The sequence below is a fragment of the Tupaia chinensis genome, unplaced genomic scaffold, assembly GCF_000334495.1.
Source record: "Tupaia chinensis unplaced genomic scaffold, TupChi_1.0 Scaffold000037_18, whole genome shotgun sequence".
Taxonomy (NCBI): Eukaryota; Metazoa; Chordata; class Mammalia; order Scandentia; family Tupaiidae; genus Tupaia; species Tupaia belangeri.
In genome coordinates this window covers 1,365,394-1,382,973 of record NW_006159476.1, presented here as the reverse complement: position 1 = coordinate 1,382,973, position 17,580 = coordinate 1,365,394, and the positions used below count along the sequence as shown (strand labels likewise).

The 17,580-nt window shown below is 46.3% G+C and overlaps 1 protein-coding gene and 1 pseudogene across 5 annotated transcripts in view; one reads left to right on the top strand and one right to left on the bottom strand.

Moving 5' to 3' along the window:
- Positions 1 to 80: 80 nt before the first annotated feature.
- Positions 81 to 17,580, top strand: part of CUNH19orf47 (chromosome unknown C19orf47 homolog) — a 25,681-nt gene continuing 8,181 nt past the window's right edge. For 4 of the 5 annotated variants that reach the window (XM_027771890.1, XM_006140457.3, XM_027771895.1 and 1 more), the window contains exons 1-5: positions 81 to 146; positions 6,589 to 6,640; positions 12,193 to 12,280; positions 12,368 to 12,482; positions 14,986 to 15,067. In XM_027771890.1, coding sequence (XP_027627691.1) covers positions 6,622 to 6,640; positions 12,193 to 12,280; positions 12,368 to 12,482; positions 14,986 to 15,067 — 304 coding nt within the window. In that variant the 5' untranslated portion in view covers positions 81 to 146; positions 6,589 to 6,621. Of the gene's footprint in view, positions 147 to 4,517; positions 4,538 to 6,588; positions 6,641 to 12,192; positions 12,281 to 12,367; positions 12,483 to 14,985; positions 15,068 to 17,580 lie in introns of those variants that run through there. The other variant, XM_014588039.2, reaches the window with a different exon arrangement.
- LOC106734931 (40S ribosomal protein S12 pseudogene) lies at positions 17,059 to 17,558 on the bottom strand (annotated as a pseudogene).

Genomic DNA, 17,580 nt, shown 5'->3' with positions numbered 1-17,580 from the left:
AGCGTCAACACGCGGGTCTGTCGACTTCCGGCAGCGAGAGAGGAGCTTCCGGGGCGGGCAGCCGGCCGGAGGGAGGAGCGTCTGACAGTTGGCGCCGCCAGGAGGGAGGGCGGGCGGCTCGAGTGGGCGCGGGCCGGGTGGGCCAGGTGAGACGCGGGCCGCGCGTGGTGGGACTGGGCGGCATGCGGTGGGGATGGGTGGCGTCCGGGGTTCTGGAGTCACAGTCCAGTCCCCACCGTGCGGCTCCGGACAATTGATTGAACTGAGTCTCACTTTCCTCCTCTGTAGAATGAGGGTCAGAATTGGACTGTAGCTGGACTGTAGCTCCCGCTTCATGGGTTGGAGTGAGAAGTCACCTAGTGCACGTCGAGGCCGCTAGCTGGGCGCCTGCACATAGTGCTCACTTCGTTACTATGCTATTAGTGTTGATGTTCGCGCTTGGCGTGAAAGACTTGAGCTTGTAGACTGACAGACTTGGGTTCAAGTCCTAGCTCAGCTGTGCCTGTGCCTTAACCTATCTCCCTGATCCTTATTTTCCTCATCTATACAACAAGCGATTAATAGTTCCGATAGCATAGGTTGTTGTGAGAATTTTGGTCAACTGTCCAGTAAAGCCTTTTTATTAATAGCATGGGGCCCGGGGCAGTAAGAACTACAGGTTGTGATTATCATTTTTTTTTTGTTTGTTTCTTGGAGAGATTTTTGCTATAGGCCTCGTGCACTTGCCAGAGAAATGGAGAGAGATGGAGAGACAGAAAGCTAGAAATCACTCTGCAGTGGGGATAACCATGGCACAATCCCTTCATTTTCTCAGAATTTTGGGCAGGCATGCACATGCGACCTGTGTGTTTCAAGCCACTGGGTCTGGGATTCGAACCATGGTTAACCATGTGGGAGTCCAGCACCTTAATCAGTATGCCACCTGCTGGCCCCATTGACTGTCATGTTAATGATAATGAGAGTCATTGGTATGACTGGGAATTTCAAGGAAGAAAAGGGAAGGAGAAAGCTCAGAGACAGCAGTAGGAAAAACTTAGAACTGGAATGGGAAAACCAAGATCTTGACACTACTTGGCCAATTTTGCTCAATCCTGTAGTATTGTATTTCTCTTTCTTTTAAAAAATGGTGACTTTTTCTCTAATGACTTCATTTGAAAAGGAAAATTTACATTGCTGTCGTAATGGAAAGCTAACATTGCTGGCCTTGAGAAGGACAACTTAACCTGAAACACAATGGAAACAGAATAGTCCATTAAATTGTGAAAGAACTGAAAGGGAGTAACTTGTACTACGTGATTCCATGTTGTCAGGTCCCACAGACCCCTGCAAGTTGTCTAATGTGCTATACCCAACTCACGCTTGATGTATGACTGCACAGAGTGAAGGAGAGGGTAAAGGAGATGGAGGAGAGGAGCTGGACCAGGAAGGAGGAGTAGGGCTAAGTGGGAGAGTAGTGTGGACCAGGGCAGTGCAGGCCAGTGACTGTCTTGCCCTTTTTCTAGCTTACTGAAATTTCTTTTTATTTAATGCATACTTGTATTGCACTTACCATCTACTGAAAATTGTTCTAAGGGCTTTGAGTTTATTAACTAATTTAATCTTTCTTACATCTTTAAGAATAGCTATTCCTGGGACCAGCAGTTGGCGTAATGACTATGTTGCTGGATTCCCATGTAGTTGACTTCCGTTTGAGTCCTGGACCCAGTGACTTAAACTCATGTTGGGTGCGTGTGCGTACGTGCCCAAGATCCCAAGAGGAGAATGGAGGAGAAGGAATTATGGCGTGGCCATCCTCTGTGTGTGTGTGTGTGTGTGTGTGTGTGTGTGTGTTTGTGTTTTCTATCTCTCTGTCTCTCTCTTTCTGTCTCTCTCTTACTTGCTGGCGAGTGCACGAACCCTATAACACACACACAAAAAAAAAAAAAAAAAGAAAAATGAATAGCTATTCCTATCATTTTACTTGTATAGTTGAGGGAAGCGAGATCCAGAAAGGTTAAGCTATTTGGCCACAGTCAGGATTAGGAAGTGGTAAAATTGGGTTTGGGTTGAGTCATTTTTTTTTCCCCCCCAGAGTCAGCCATGTGGGAATCCAGCACCTTAACCACCATGCTACCTGCTGGCCCTAGGGTCCAAGTATTCTAAAGGTTTAGTGCACAGAATCTGTTATATGGTAACTACTGGAGTTTTAGGAGCTGTCATTTATTTTTTTTTTAATAATTATTTATTTTATTTATTTATTCATTTATTTTTTAGTTTGAGCAGAGAGAGACAGAGGGTGAGAATGAGAGAGAGAGGAAGTGAGAAAGCAAGCCACCAGATTCAGGACTTGAACCCTGGTCGGCCATGTGGGAGGGTCCAGCGCCTTAACCACCATGCCACCTGCTGGTCCCCAGGAGCTATCATTTAAAAAATGACTATTATTATCATTTCCACTAGTCAGAAGGTCATTTCTGGAAATAGGCTTTTAAGATGGTGGAGAGGAGCCAGCAGGTGGCATAGTAGTTAAGGTCCTGGATTCCTACACAGCCAATCTCAGTTCAAGTCCTGGACCTGGTGGATTGAAAATCACACCATAAGGACCAGCAGATGGCATAAGGGTTATATCGCTGGACTCTCACATAGTCGACTGCAATTGGAGTTCCAGACCAAGTGGCTTAAAACTCATGCTGGGGGACCAGCAGTTAGCGTAATGGCTATGTCGCTGAACTCCCATATAACTTACTGCGGTTTGAGTCCCGGACCCGGTGGCTTAAACTCAAGCCTGGCGCGTGTGTGCGTGCCCAAGATCCTGAGAGGAGAAAGGAGGAGAAGGGATTGCGGTGTGGCCATCCCCCCTGGGGGGTGATTTCTCACTTTCTCTCTCTCTGTTGCTCTCTTTTACTGCCCCCTATAACAAAAACCCCCCCCCCCCCCCCAAAAAAAAAAAACCACCAAAACAAAAAACTCATGCTGGGTGTGTGCACGTGTGTGCCCAAGATCCCGAGAGGAGAATGGAAGAGAAGGAATTATAGTATGGTCATCTGCCCCCCTCCTTGGGGGGGGGTGATTTCTCACTTTTTGTCTCTGTCTCTTGGGTGAATGCATATGGCCTATAGCAAAACTCTCTAAAACAAAAACAAAACACACCACACAAAAAGAAAATCATAGCATGTGTGCCCAAAATCCCAGGAAGAGAATGGAGGAGAAGGGATTGTGTTAGTCATCCCCCTGGGGGGTGATTTACTTTTCCTCTCACTGTCTGTTTCTGCCTCTCTCTGATGAGCACATGCTTCCTTTGGCAAAAATCTAAAAAAAAAAAAAAAAAAAAAGATGGTAGAGAGAGGAAATTGAGCCCAGCAGGGAACTTGAAGCCATAGTGGGAGAATACTCATACTTAAAGGATTCTGGGATTCTAGTAAGCATTAACTGGGCCCTTGCAAAGACAGACCGCAGTGCCTGGCTCTTAGTAATGACTAAGTCAGCATTAACTGTAGCCATTGGACTGCCTTGGGTTCAAGTTCTGGCCCTGCTGTTACTTGCTATGTCACCTTGGATCTGCCACTGTTATCTGTAACCTGGGACTCATCTTTTTTTTAAAAAGATTTTTGCCATAGGACGTGCACTTGCCAGAGAGAAGAGAAGAAAGAGAGAAAGAGAAATTACCTTCCAGGGGGATGGCCACATCGCAACCCCTCTCCATTCTCCTCCTGGGATTTTGAGCATGTGTGCTCATATACCCAGCATGATTTTTAGGCTGCCAGGTCTGGGACTTGAACCATGGTCAGACATGTGTGAGTCCAGTGCATTAACCATTATGCCACCTGCTGGCCCATGGAACTCATTTTTATTTTTTCCTCTAGAGTGGCTGTGAGGAGTTACTGAGATGTGTGTAAACTTAGTTCTGGCATGGAGTAGGCACTACCCAGGGGCTAGAAAATGGGCAGTAGAATGAGGGAGAACTTGTTTTTGAGTCCTAGTTAGGTCAGTTGCTAGATGTGGCATTTGACAAGTGAATGTGCCTTGATGAGTTAGTTTTTTCATTGATTAGTAATAGTCTTCACTCCAGAAGCTGTTGCAAGGCAGCGGCATGATGGTTTGCTCTAGTCCTAGGGCTTAGTTAGTGCTTGGTGTATGAGATGTTCTGACTTACTGAGGACTCTCCTTGGCTTACTATTTGAAAGATGCCTATTGTGTTGTCTTTGTCCAGTGGTAAATCCAGGAGGGAAAGTGGATCTGAGAGTGTCGGGTGCAGGGTGGAGTAATGTCTGTGGTCATGTTCAGCAAGTAGAGATTCAGCAGAAGCCAAAGGAGGGAAAATGAACCCTAGCTGGGATAGAGGACTGTCAAATCTGGGGGCATAGAGAAAGGTTCACAAATAAGGTGGCAGCTACACAGAGGGAAGGAGAACTCGCCAGGACAGGAAGAGAGAGGCCTGTATAGAAACTCTTCCAGTTCTTTCAGTAATCCTTTAAGTTTAGTAATATTTGCACTGTCCCAATTCACAGATGGGGACATCAAGGCCCGACTGAGGGAGTAACTTGCCAAGGCCACACAGGTAGTAAGTAATAGAGCCAGACTGGAACCTTGCAGTTGGCTTCTAGAGTCCTTATTCTTTGTTTTTTTGGAGAGGATTTTGCTATACGGCGTGTACACTTGTCAGAAAGACAGACAGAGAGAGAGAGACAGACAGACAGACAGAAAGCGAGAAATCACCCCCTGGGGGGATGGCCACACCGCAATCCCTTCGCCTCCATTCTCCTCTTGGGATCTTGGGCACGCACGCACATGCGCCTGGTGTGACTTTAAGCCACTGGGTCTGGGACTCAAACTGCAGTTGACTACATGGGAGTCCAGTGACGCAGCCATTATGCCATCTGCTGGTCCCAGAGTTAACCACATTGCTATACCATCAAAATGGAGTAGGAAGTGGGATGACCAACAGAAAGGTGATGGGAAAGAGGAGGGGCAAAGGAGAAGGCTCTGCAATGGTGCTGGGTAGAAGTGAGCAGAGTGAAGGTGGAGGGCAAAGGATATGAAGGAGAGCCCCTGACCCAGGAAGAGGAGGGGCAAGTGGGAAGGAGTGCTTCTCTGGGGTTCCTCAAGAGCTGGTGTCCTGCTGCTTTGACCTGTTTCCTACTCTCTTGTTTGTTCCCTCTACTCTAGCCATGTTGGCTCATTGCTGTCCCCCAAATGTGCCAGATGTGCCCCTGGCTTAGGGCACCGAACCTTCTGTATCTTCTCCTAAAGCACTCTTTCTTTTTTTTTTTTTTTGGAGAGATTTTCACTGTAGGGCGCGTGCGCTCGCCAGACAGACAGAGAGAGACATAGAGACAGAAAGCGAGAAATCACCCTCCAGGGGGGATGGTCACGCCGCAATCCCTTCTCCTCCATTCTCCTCTCGGGATCTTGGGCACGCACGCACACACGCCTGGCGTGAGTTTTAAGCCACCGGGTCCGGGACGTGAACCGCGGTCGACTACGTGGGAGTCCAGCGACATAGCCATTACGCTAACTGCTGGTTCCCAAGCACTCTTTCTATGTGAAACCACACGGCCCGCTCCTTTATTTCTTTGAGTCTCTCTCTTTTTAAAAAATAATTATTAAAAAAATTATTTAGTTTTATTTATTATTATTATTTAATTTGCTATAGGGCATGTGAGAGAGAGGGTAGAGAGAGAGGGTGAGAAAGCAAGCCACTAGGTCTGGGACTTGAACTGCAGTTGGCCATGTGGGAGTCCAGTGCCTTAACCACCATGCCACCTACTGACATGGTGGTTAAGCCTTCGCATCTCTGAAGTGTCGCTTTATGGCTTCCTTGATTACCCTACTGAAAATTCCAACTCCCTTCCCAGGCCCTCTGTGTTTTCACCATGACACTAACGGCTTTCAAACAACTCATATTGTTTACCGTTTTGCTTGTTTACTTTCCATGTCTGTCTCTTCCAGCTACTGGACGCTAAGCTCCATTTTGTTTACCTCAGAATCTCTAAGTGCCTCACACAGAGTAGCTCCTCCATAAATAGTTTTTATCCTATTTTATTTTATAATTTCTCATTTATACTTAATTGTTGTACATCTTTGTGGGGCACAACATGGGTATTCAAAGATGCAGGCAGTGTGCAACACTCTAATCAAGGCTAATACCATATTCATCATTTCCAACAACACTACTGTATACACACACACGCACATGTATATATGATTGACGATGTCTGTTTTTTGCACTGTTGTGGTATGCCATTTCATAACCCATTTATCCCACATAAATAGTAATAGTTTTGAATGAGTGAATAAATTGGTATTTATGGTTAATGTCTTGCTTGGCCATCGGGTGTCTTTTCTCTCCCATTCCTATTCCGGCTGACCTTTTGAGGTTTATGGTAATGGAGCTGTGGACATTTGCTGTCCTTGGGCCTTGTCCCAGGCAGAAATGATAGTTGTGGCAGCTCTGTCCCAGGCTGACTTCCTGCCAGCTGCTCCAGGCTATTCCTGGGTGATGAGCCCCCAGCCCAGGAATGCTTCTCTGGCAGGCAGACAGACAGGCACCAGGAGAGGGACATACACTCAGCCGGCAGAGATTCATGGGCCCTCTCCTATTTTCTCTTCTAGGCTCCAGGGAGCAGCATCAGGGCCAGAGGGACAATGGTCTCGGTGACTATGGGTGAGTCTCTGGCCTTTTCCCTGGAATCCCTGTCCCCACTTCCCTTTTAGAGGTATGGTTTTGGGGAGGAAAAGGAGGGTGAGGAAAGACGGGCCTGATCATTGGCAGGAACAGCTGTAGCGTGTGTTGGGGCGGGGCTGTGGCCTGCTCTAGGCCTACCAGCCTTCTTGCTCTACCTCAGCCTCCTGACTGGGTAGTCTAGCCATGAAAAACTTGGGTTATGGGCCAACTCTGTAGCCTGGTAGTTAAGGGGGCTAGATCCCACGTGGCCAACCATGGTTCGACTCCTGGCCCTCTGACCACTTGGAAAACATGCCAGGATAGAGGAATAGAGAAAGGATTGTAGTATGGCCATGCCATCCTGAGGGGTGCTTTCTCCCTCTCCCTCTCTGTGTATCTTTCTATCTTTCTCTGGTGAACACATGTGTCCTCTGTCAATTAAAAAAAAAAAAGAACTGAGATTCCAGCATGGGTGACTGTGGTTCGAGTCCTGGACCCAGCAGCCTGAAACTTATGCTGGGTGTGTGTGCGTGTGTGCCAAAATCCCAAGGAAAATGGAGGAGAAGGGATTGTGGTGCTTTTTTCTGTCTCTTTGTCTCTCTGGTGAGCGCATGCACCCTATAGTAACAATTTGTCTCTAAAAATAAATAAATAGATTAAAGAACTTGGATTATGAAGTGTGGCAGATGTTCCACATAGCCTCTCAGAGCCTTGGTTTTCCCACCTGTGAAATGGAGATAACAATATTTTCCACATTTTGAGATTAAGGGGATTATTGCATATAAAATATTGAGCATAGTTCTCAACAAATGTTAACTGTTGTTACCATCACAAGTCTTATCACCATATTCTCTCTCTTTCTTTTTAGAGAGAATTTTTTGTTATAGGGCATGTGTGCTTCTGGAGAGACAGAGAGAGAAAAAACCGAGAAATCACCCCTGGGGGGCGATGGCCATGCCACAGTCCCTTCTCATCCATTCTCCTTTCAGTATTTTGGGCATGTACACGTGCCTGGTGTGAGGTTTTTTTTTTTTTTTTTTTTTTTTTTTTTTAGAGGTTTTTCACTATAGGGCGCGTGCGTTCGCCAGACAGACAGAGAAAGACAGAGAGACAAAAAGCGAGAAATCACCCCCCGGGGGGATGGTCACGCCGCTGCAAGCCCTTCTCCTCCATTCTCCTCTCAGGATCTTGGGCACGCACGCACACGCGCCCGGCGTGAGTTTCAAGCCACCGGGTCCAGGACGCGAACCGCAGTCGACTACGTGGGAGTCCAGCGACATAGCCATTACGCTAACTGCTGGTTCACAGAAAATCGTGCGCGTTGAGAGAGACAGAGAGAGAGAGAGAGATGGACTTGATGCCGCAATCCTCCAGCCTCCATAGATTTTTGCCATAGGGTGGGCACCACCACGTCCCCTGGTGTGAGTTTTAAGCCACTGGATCTGGGACTCGAACCGTGGTTGACTATGTGGGAGTCCAGGGATGTAACCATGATACCTTCTGTTGGTCCCACCATATTCTCTTTAAACTCTATTTTGGGATTGTCAAAGCACAGAAATTAGTTGGTAACTTCGAGAAATTTTGAGATTTGGGGCCAGCAGGTGGCGTGGTGGTGAAGGCTGACTGCAGTTTGAATCCCACACCTGGTGACTTGCTTTCTCTCTTTCACTCTGTCGCTTTCTGTTCAAATTAAAATAAATGAATTAATTAGTTAGGTTGACTAAAATAATTTTTTATTTTTTGGAGAGGTTTTTGCTATAGGGCGCGTGCACTCACCAGACAGACAGAGAGAGACAGAGAGACAGAAAGCGAGAAATCATCCCCCAGGGGGGATGGCCACACCGCAATCCCTTCTCCTCCAGTCTCCTCTTGGGATCTTGGGCACGCATGCACACATGCCCGGCGTGAGTTTTAAGCCACCGGGTCCGGGACACGAACCGCGGTCGACTACGTGGGAGTCCAGCGACATAGCCATTACGCTAACTGCTGGTCCCAAAATAATTCTTAAAAAAAAGAAAATTTGAGACTTAATGTACATACAGAAAAATACATGAAACATATTTGTCTATGTATTTTTAAGAATTATTATTTAATTTTATTTGTTAATATTAGTTTTTAATTTGACCAGAGAGAGACAGAGAGAGAGAAAGGGGAAGTGAGAAAGCAAGCCACCAGGTCTGGGACTTGAACTGTAGTTGGCTATGTGGGAGTCCAGAGCCTTTAACCAACATGCCGCCTGCCAACCCCTATTTCTGTGGTTTTAAGAGCAATTGAAAAGCAAACATCTGGGGGGACCAGCAGGTGATGTGGTGGTTAAGGTGCTGGACACTCCCACATGGCTGACCATGGTTCCAGTCCTGGACTTGGCAGCTTGCTTTCTCACTCTTTCTCTCTGTCTCTCTCTGGTCAAGTTAAAATAAATGAATGAATGAATAAAATTAAATAAATAATTATTAAAAAAAAAAAGCAAACATTTGGGGACCAGCATATGGTGTGGTAGTTATGTCGCTCATACTACTCCCACATAGTTGACCATGGTTTAAGTTCTGGATCTAGTGGCTTAAAACTCAGGCCAGGTGCCTAAGATCCCAAGAAGAGAGTGGAGGAGAAGGGATTGCGCATGACCATCCCCCCTGGGAGGTGATTTCTTGCTTTCTGTCTCTATCTCTCTCTGTCTCTCTGGCAAGCATATATGCGCAAAGTATCTGTCTCTTAAAAAAAAAAAAAAAACATAGGACCAGCAGTTGGTGTAATGGTTATATCACGCGACTCCCATGTAGTTGACTGCAGTTTGAGTCCTGGACCCGGTGGCTTAAACTCATGCTGGGCATGTGTGTGTGTGTGTGTGTGTGTGTGTGCCCAAGATCCTGAGAGGAGAATGGAGGAGAAGGGATTGCGGCGTGGCCATCCCCTCTGGGGTGTGTGTGTGTGTGATTTCTCGCTTTCTGTCTCTCTATCTCTCTCTGTCTTTCTGGCAAGTGTATGCGCCCTCTAGCAAAATCCTCTCCAAAAAAAAATAGTAATTTGCTATAGGGCATGTGTTCTGACCTAGAGACAGAGACAGAGAAAGTCAAAGTGAAAAAGCGAGAAAGCAAGCTGCCTAGTCTTGGATTCGATCACAGTCGGCCATGTGGGAGTCTAGCTCCTTAACCACTATGCCATCTGTTGGCTCCTCTGTATATATATTTTTAATTGCCAGGGTGTGTGTATTCTTGTCACAGAAAGACAGAGATTGGGGAGAAAGCATCCCCCAATGGGGTCTGGTCACTTCTCCATCTCTCCTCTATCTTTCAATCCTATTGGGATTTTAGACATGTACACATGCACATGTGTCCAGTTTGCTTTTTAAGCCACCTGAGCCAAAATTCAAGCTGCCATGTGGGATCTGATTTTCTTCACAACTAGGCTAAAAGACTGGCCCTGAGTTGGAGTTAGTATAATCAAGCTGCTATGAGTCTTCATGTATGTGTCTCCTGGTGTATGCAGTACGGCATATGACATTGACCTCAAAGCATACATTATAGCACAACTTAACATTTCTGCGGTGGGAGTATGTCTTACAGCCATGATTTATTTTTTTATTTTTGGAGAGGTTTTTGTTATAGGGTGTGTGCGCTCTCCAGAAAGACAGAGAGAGACAGAGAGACAGAAAGTGAGAAATCACCCCCCCACGGGGAATGGCCATGCTGCAATCTCTTCTCCTCTATTCTCCTCTTGGGATCTTGGGCACGCACGCATATACACCCGACATGAGTTTAAGCCACTGGGTCCAGGACCTGAACCGCGGTCGACTACATGGTAATCCAGTGACATAGCCATTACGCCATCTGCCGGTCCCCACCATGGTTTATGACAGTTAGTTGGTCATGTGTGTTTTCCTTCTTAGTAACACCTGAAGTGGCGATGTGTGTCAGATGTGAGGACTTTCACAGTTCCTTGGACACTGGATTTCAGTAATCTCTCAGGCAGAAAACTACCCCTGACCTAGGTGGTGCCTTTTCTCCTCACAGGAACAGTTTAATTGACATATACAATACAGTTTACCTGTGCCCAAGATCCTATGTAGGTCAATAGTTTCCTTGTTCTCTATTCACCATCACTGTAGTCAATTTCATATCATTTTCGTCACTTTCCACGAAACCCCACACCCATTAACAGTCACGTCTCCGCTCCCCCTTTAACTCCTAGCCACCACTGATTTACTTTCTATCTTTAGATTTTCCTGTTCTGAGCATCTACGTAACCATTATGTGGTGCTATTTGATACTTAGACAAAGGTGCTGACTTCAGGTGGATAGTGCCTGTGCAAAAATAGGAAGGCTCTCCTTTCCTCTGGGCTAGTGGAGGGACCCTGAACATAATAAACTTTCCACCTGCCCTCACCTGAGGGCTCAGGCCAGCCAGTGTCCTGGGAGTGGGCCTGGGACCACCCTGCATGGGCCTCCTTGGGAAAGGCATGGCCCACAAGCCTGCACTAGATTCCTGTATTGCCACCTATGCAGTGTCTGAGCCAACTATCTCTCTTTCCAAGTTTTGGGCCTAAGATGTCTTAAAAACAAAATGGGTGAAGTAATAAAAAAAATTCCTTATCTGGCATAGCATGGGTCATTAAAGGTATTGTAGTATACCAATAGAAAGAAATAAAATGACCAGTTAAGCAGTAGGTTGCCATCAATTATGAGGAAGGTCCTAGTTTCAGAAATGTTAAAATGTGGAGAAAAACAGTCTACTTGGAATCAGTGATCTTACCTAGACATGGCCTGCTAGGTCCGGGTCAGTTTGAGAATCACACCCAAGAAACCCAGAAGTTTAGGAATAATAAGGCTTCAGAAGTGGAGTCTGCCTGGGTGTGGCCTGAGCTCCAAGTTTGCTGGTGGTGCTAATGCTCGTGGTAATTACCATCAATAACAGTAATGAGAGCTGACACGAGTGAAGATGTCCTCTGGGCCAGGCACCACTTAAAGCCCTTTATGTACCCTTTCTTGTTGAATTTGCACAGTAGCTCTGGTGCTGTCAGCACCAGAGGGCCAGCTCAGGAGGACAGGGACTTGCTCCTGTGCCTCGTCATGTTCCTGGTACCTAAAACAGGAGCTAATCTGGGCAAAATACTCAGAAGATACTTGCGAGATGTATTATCCCAAATTTATAGATGAAGACTCCGAGGCATTGAGAGTTACTTCCAAATCAGGTACTGTCCAAGTATGTGTAATAATTCCTTTGTGTCACAGGTCCAGGGTAGGCAGAGCCATGAGAAGAAGGGCTACAGTTGAGGTGGTGAAGCATTTGGGAGCTCTGTTCCTGTTAGCACCACGGCCTGGGCTGAGTTGCTCGACCTTTCCCTGCCTCAGTTTCCTCATTGACAATTCAAAAGAGTCTTAATACTGCTGAACTCATGAGGTTGTTGGGAGGGCTCAGTTCCATTGTGTGCATGCTGAGCCCTCAGCGCCTGGTGTGTGATGAACATTTAATCTGGGAATCTCTGCTATTGTGGTTTTGCTGCTGCAATTCTCCAGAGAGAGTGATGTAAGTAATGAGCCCCATCTGCCTCACAGCTACTTCTGAGTGGATCCAGTTCTTTAAGGAAGCTGGCATACCTCCGGGACCTGCTGTCAATTACGCTGTCATGTTTGTGGACAATAGGTGAGGTGGCTGGGATGAACCTTGGGGAAGGTGAGGTGGGGCACTGGCTGACCCACTGGGAGCCTCACCTCCAACCTCTCTTTGCAGGATCCAGAAGAGCATGCTGTTGGATCTCAACAAGGAAATCATGAATGAGCTGGGTGTGACTGTGGTGGGTGACATCATTGCCATTCTTAAGCACGCCAAAGTTGTGCACCGCCAGGTGGGTGCTCTGCCAGCCCCTCTGTCCCTGAGGGTAGCAAGGGAGCAGAGGGACAATTGCAGAGCCATCAGGAGCCCCAGTACCAAAGGCAGGGTGACTTAGATGCTAGAACTGGTTCAGTCATTTGTTGTGTGACATTGGGCACGTTGCCTAACCTCTTTGAGCTTTATTTCCTATCTAAAAAGTAGAGAGGTAAATCTATCTTGACACATGGTTGTGAGTACTGAATTAAGCTATAGAAAGCCCTAGAGAGGCATAAACTCTCTGTGGTAGGACCTCAGTAAAGGCCCTCTATAATTATTATTGCTCATTCTCATCTTCTTCATGATAATTATCACTGCTTTGACCTTCCCTGTCCCTAAGACAGGGACCTGGATGATGACTTAACCCAGATGACTGACAGTTCCTTTCTTGGTCACTCCATTTATAGTGACCTACCTTCCTGGATCTCTCTGAACAGACTTCATTCATACCCTGCTGTATAGGGTGAGTGTGGTCATCTGTTAAGTGGCTCATGAGGCCCTAAGCACCGACCTGGAGTATAGTGCTCATGAATGTCATAGCTGACATGTAACTAGCACTTGCTATGGCCTACCAGGCGCTGTCTGCATCTCTTTCTCTTTTTATTAAAGTTTGTTACAGGCTGTGTGTGCTTGCCAGTGAGAGAGAGCGAGAGACAGGAGGGAAGGAGAGAGAAAGCACCCCCCAGAGGGTGTGGCCATGCCACAATCCTTTCTCCTCCATTCTCTCAGGACTTTTGGGCATGTATGCACACACACCTGGCATGTTTTTCAAGCTGCTGGGTCTGGTGTTTGAACTATGCAGTCAGCCATGTTGGAGTCCAGCCACCTTAACCTCTACACTGCCTGCATTTTTTTTTTTTTTTTTGAGATTTTTTGTTTTGTTATGTTTTTGTAGAGGTTTTTTCCTTAGGGCACTAGGGAGAGAGAAAGAGACAGAAACAGTGAGAGGGGGAACCAGCAGTTAGTGTAATGGCTATGTCGCTGGACTCCCACGTAGTTGACTGCGGTTCGCATCCCGGACCCGGTGGCTTAAAACTCACGCCGGGCGCGTGTGCGTGCATGCCCAAGATCCCCAGAGAGAAAGGATTGCGGTGTGACCATCCCCCCGGGGGGTGGTTTCTCGCTTTCTGTCTCTATGTCTCTCTCAGTCTGTCTGGCGAGCGCACGCGCCCTATAGCGAAAAACCTCTCAAAAAAAAAAAAAGAAAAAAAAAGAAAAAAGAAACAGTGAGAGGGAGAGTGAGAAATCATCCCTCGGGGAATGGCCACAGCACAATCCCTTCTCCTCCATTCTCCTCCCTGGATCTTATGCACGCATGTGCCCAGCGTGAGTTTCAAGCCACCAGGTGCAGGACTCAAACTGCAGTTGGCCGTGTGGGAATCCAGCGATATAACCACTACACCATCTGTTGGCCCCTCTCTGTATCCTTGTGTCTGTATGTACTTGCTGGCTCCTTGCTGTACATGCCTAAGAAGGAAACTTGCTTCAGAGCTATGTTCTTGAGCACTCCACCTTCCCAAAAATGGCTGTTGTGGTTCTTCTTAGCCATTTTCAGTAGCTTCCTCCATCTCAGGGACAGGCCTTCATCTCTCTGTCATCTAACACTCCCATGGTGAGCACTTCTGCAAGCCCAGGCACATCATCTCAGCTGTTGTGGAGAAGGTCACTGAACAAATCATTGTTTTTTTCTTCACAGTTTTAAACTTGGGAATGATTTTAGATTTATACAAAGGTTCCAACAAAAATATGGAAAGTTTCCCTATCCCCCTCACCTAGCTTCCCTTGATGTTAACATTTTAATATAGACATTAATTATCTTTGTCAAAACTAAGAAATTAGCACTCAAACATTACTATTAACTACTGACTGTTTGGGTTTCATCAGTTTTTCCACCTAGATCTAATCCAGGATATCACACTGCATTTACTTAGCTTGTCTCCTTGGTCTTTTTTGATATATGACAGTTTCATAATCTTTCCTCTATTTTGACGATCTTGATAGTTCGAAGAGTACTGGTTAGATAGTTTTTAGATGTCAGTATGGATATGTCCGATGCTTTTTTTCTGGTTAGGAGCAGGGATTTTTTTTGTTTTTATTTATTTATTTATTTTTTGGAGAGGTTTTTGCTATAGGGCGCATGCACTTGCCAGAAATGCAGAGAGAGACAGAGAGACAGAAAGCAAGAAATCACCCCCTGAGGGGATGGTCACGCTGCAATCCCTTCTCCTCCATTCTCCTCTTGGGATCCTGGACATGCATGCACACGCACCTGGCGTGAGTTTAAGCCACTGGGTCCGGGACTGAAACTGCAATCGACTACATGGGAGTCTAGCAACATAAATGTTACGCTAACTGCTGGTCTTCCCAGAAGCAGTTATTTTAAAGTCTTCTCCAACAGGTAGGTTCTGAAGTTCCAGTATGGCTGGGGTCTCTGGGCTCCAGATTCTGCTGCGATAACCCAGAGACCTGTTTTTTTACAGGACATGTGCAAAGCTGCCACTGAATTGGTGCCCTGCAGTCCCAGCCCCCTCCCAGGCGAGATTCGCCGTGGCACTTCTAGCGGTGAGTCCATCTGTTCAGTCCTCTTTACCTTCATTTTTTAAAAAGTTTATTTCTTTATTTCATGAAGTAATGAGACAGAAGTCCCCCGGACAGTATCTTGTCACCCTATAGTTGCCTTCCCCAGACCCTCAGCTCTTCAGAATTTTGGGCACATTTATGCATACTTGTGTGTTTTCAGGCCAACCTTGAATCTGAACCTGTGGCTAACCATGTCATTCCAGCACTTGGTCCCAGGCAGTATGGACTGTACCACCTAGGCTACCCTTTCATGTTTTTTTCCCAATCAGTATGAAGCCTTATTTTTTGAATTAGTATCTAAATTGCTGGGATTACAGGCATGAGCCACTACATTCAGCATTTAGGTTGGCCTAGGAATTGATCGTGGGCCTTCCATGTGGTTCCAGTCTGTGGAAGCATAGCATCCTAGCAAGATGAGCTATTGTGGCTCGGCCCGTGACCTGTTTTAAGCAATTCATTTCCCTCTGTGTACAGTACAAGAAACTGGGCTCTCTCAACTGCTTGCCTTTATAGCAGAAAATCCTGATTGTACTGCATTCTGCCAGGTAAAGAATGTTGAGTGAGTGCTCTCATGGTATAGATTCTACATGCCACTCAGTTTGCAATTGCTACTTGTATAAAGCCACACCATCTAGCTTAAGACACGCCTGAAAAAATGTCTTAGGAAAATGGATGAAGGGCATATACCAATTTACTAACAAGAGAAGTGAGCCGAACTGAAACCAAGCATTTTTCCCAGGGGTAGGGGACTCGGACAGGAAGTACCAGTCCCACGACTTACTAACAGTGCTCTAATTCCTGAGCTGGGTGGTAGGTACATGGGGGTTTACTTTTTAAAAATAGTCTATATAGGATTAATATAGTTTTCTATATTATTTTTATTAAAAAATTGTCATTTTTATTAAAAATACATAACAGGGGCCAGCTGGTGGTGTGGTGGTTAAGGATCCAACATGGCCAGTTGATGTGGTTCAAATCTTGAACTTAACAGCTTGAAAAACATGCTGAGTATATGTGCATGCCCCAAATCCTGAAAGGTAGGAGAAATGGAGAAGGGATTATGATGTAACCATACCCCATAGGGGTGCTTTCTCACTTTCCCTTTCTCTTTCTCTGGCAAGTACACGGCTCTGGCAAATTACAAAAACACAAATAAGAGGAAATTATAATAAGGTGTGAGGGTCCTTAGAGGGGACTTTAGGGGGTTTTGAGAGAGAACACCTTACAGGAAAACAGAAGACATTTTTGGAGCATAGGAATAACAGAATACAAAAATCTAAAAGCCAGTTGGTAGGAAGAAGGTTGGGGTGAGACTACTAGGACTGGCCAGCTAGCAGTGGAAGAATGAAAATTCCTTCCTTGCCTCCTCTGCAGGTGTTCCCCAAGAACTGCTGGAACTCATGCCCTAAAGCTGGCTGCAATAGCATCCTGAGACAAGACCCACTTCTTCCTTCATTTCACCCTCTAGTCAGCATACTGTAGTTCCCCCCTGCACAACCTGGGGCTTTCCTCCTCCCACTCCATGGAAGACAGGGCTGCCAGAGACTGCCCAGCCATCCCCAGAGGGAGGTCACCTCTTTTACTGCCCCAGAAAACAAGAGCCACACCCACACAGTTCAAAGGCCCAGCTGAGGAACTCCCCTCCCTGAGTCTCAGCTTTCCTCATCTATAAAACTGGTTCACAGTAGATCCACCCTGTAGGAGTATTGGGGAGTTTTGTTGAGAGTGTTCATGTTTTCAGTAGACGTTGACTGAGGACCTGTGAAGGGCCAGAGGCTGTTTTAGGCGTGGGGGTTCAGCTGTAACAGACATGCCTGCTGTGGAGCTTGCCTTCTTGTGGGGGTTCCCTTAGGTACACTGAAATAGAATTCAACATTAAGCAGCAGTGAGGGCTATGGTGAAGAAATGTAGTGTAGGTAAGGGTTGTAGAGGTTTTTTTTTTTCTTTATTTTATTTTTTTTCATGAGCCAATTTTATCTCTTCATTTCTTGCATTTGAAGTACTCTTCAATGACATCCTTGGCCTGAGATTCCTTGCCATAGTCCTTAACTACTCCACAGCTGCAACCAACCACTTTACGGGGTTTTCCCTCTCTGTCAATTTTACAGAGGCCTACCCATTCTCCTAGTTTCTTGTTGTCATCAACTTTAATCAGGTTGATTTGGTGTCCGGCACAAAGGACCTCCACCAACTTGACATACATAGGTTCATCACAGTTGGATGCAAGCACACACAGGTGGGCTTGGTGCTTGTCTAAGGCTTTGGTGGCTTCGCGAATTCCACGTGCTAGGCTGTTGTGGATGAGGGCGGTCTTCAGAACCTCTTGTAAAGCAGTATTAATGCCCATTACACCTCCAGCAGCAATGCCTTCCTCGGCCATGGCGGTGGATTACGGGTGGAGCCGAATCTTGAATGTACCTGAGCCTCTGCCTCTGCGCGACTCGGCGGTGGCAGGGGAAGAGCTTTATTTTAATCTTTTTAAATTTAGGGCATGA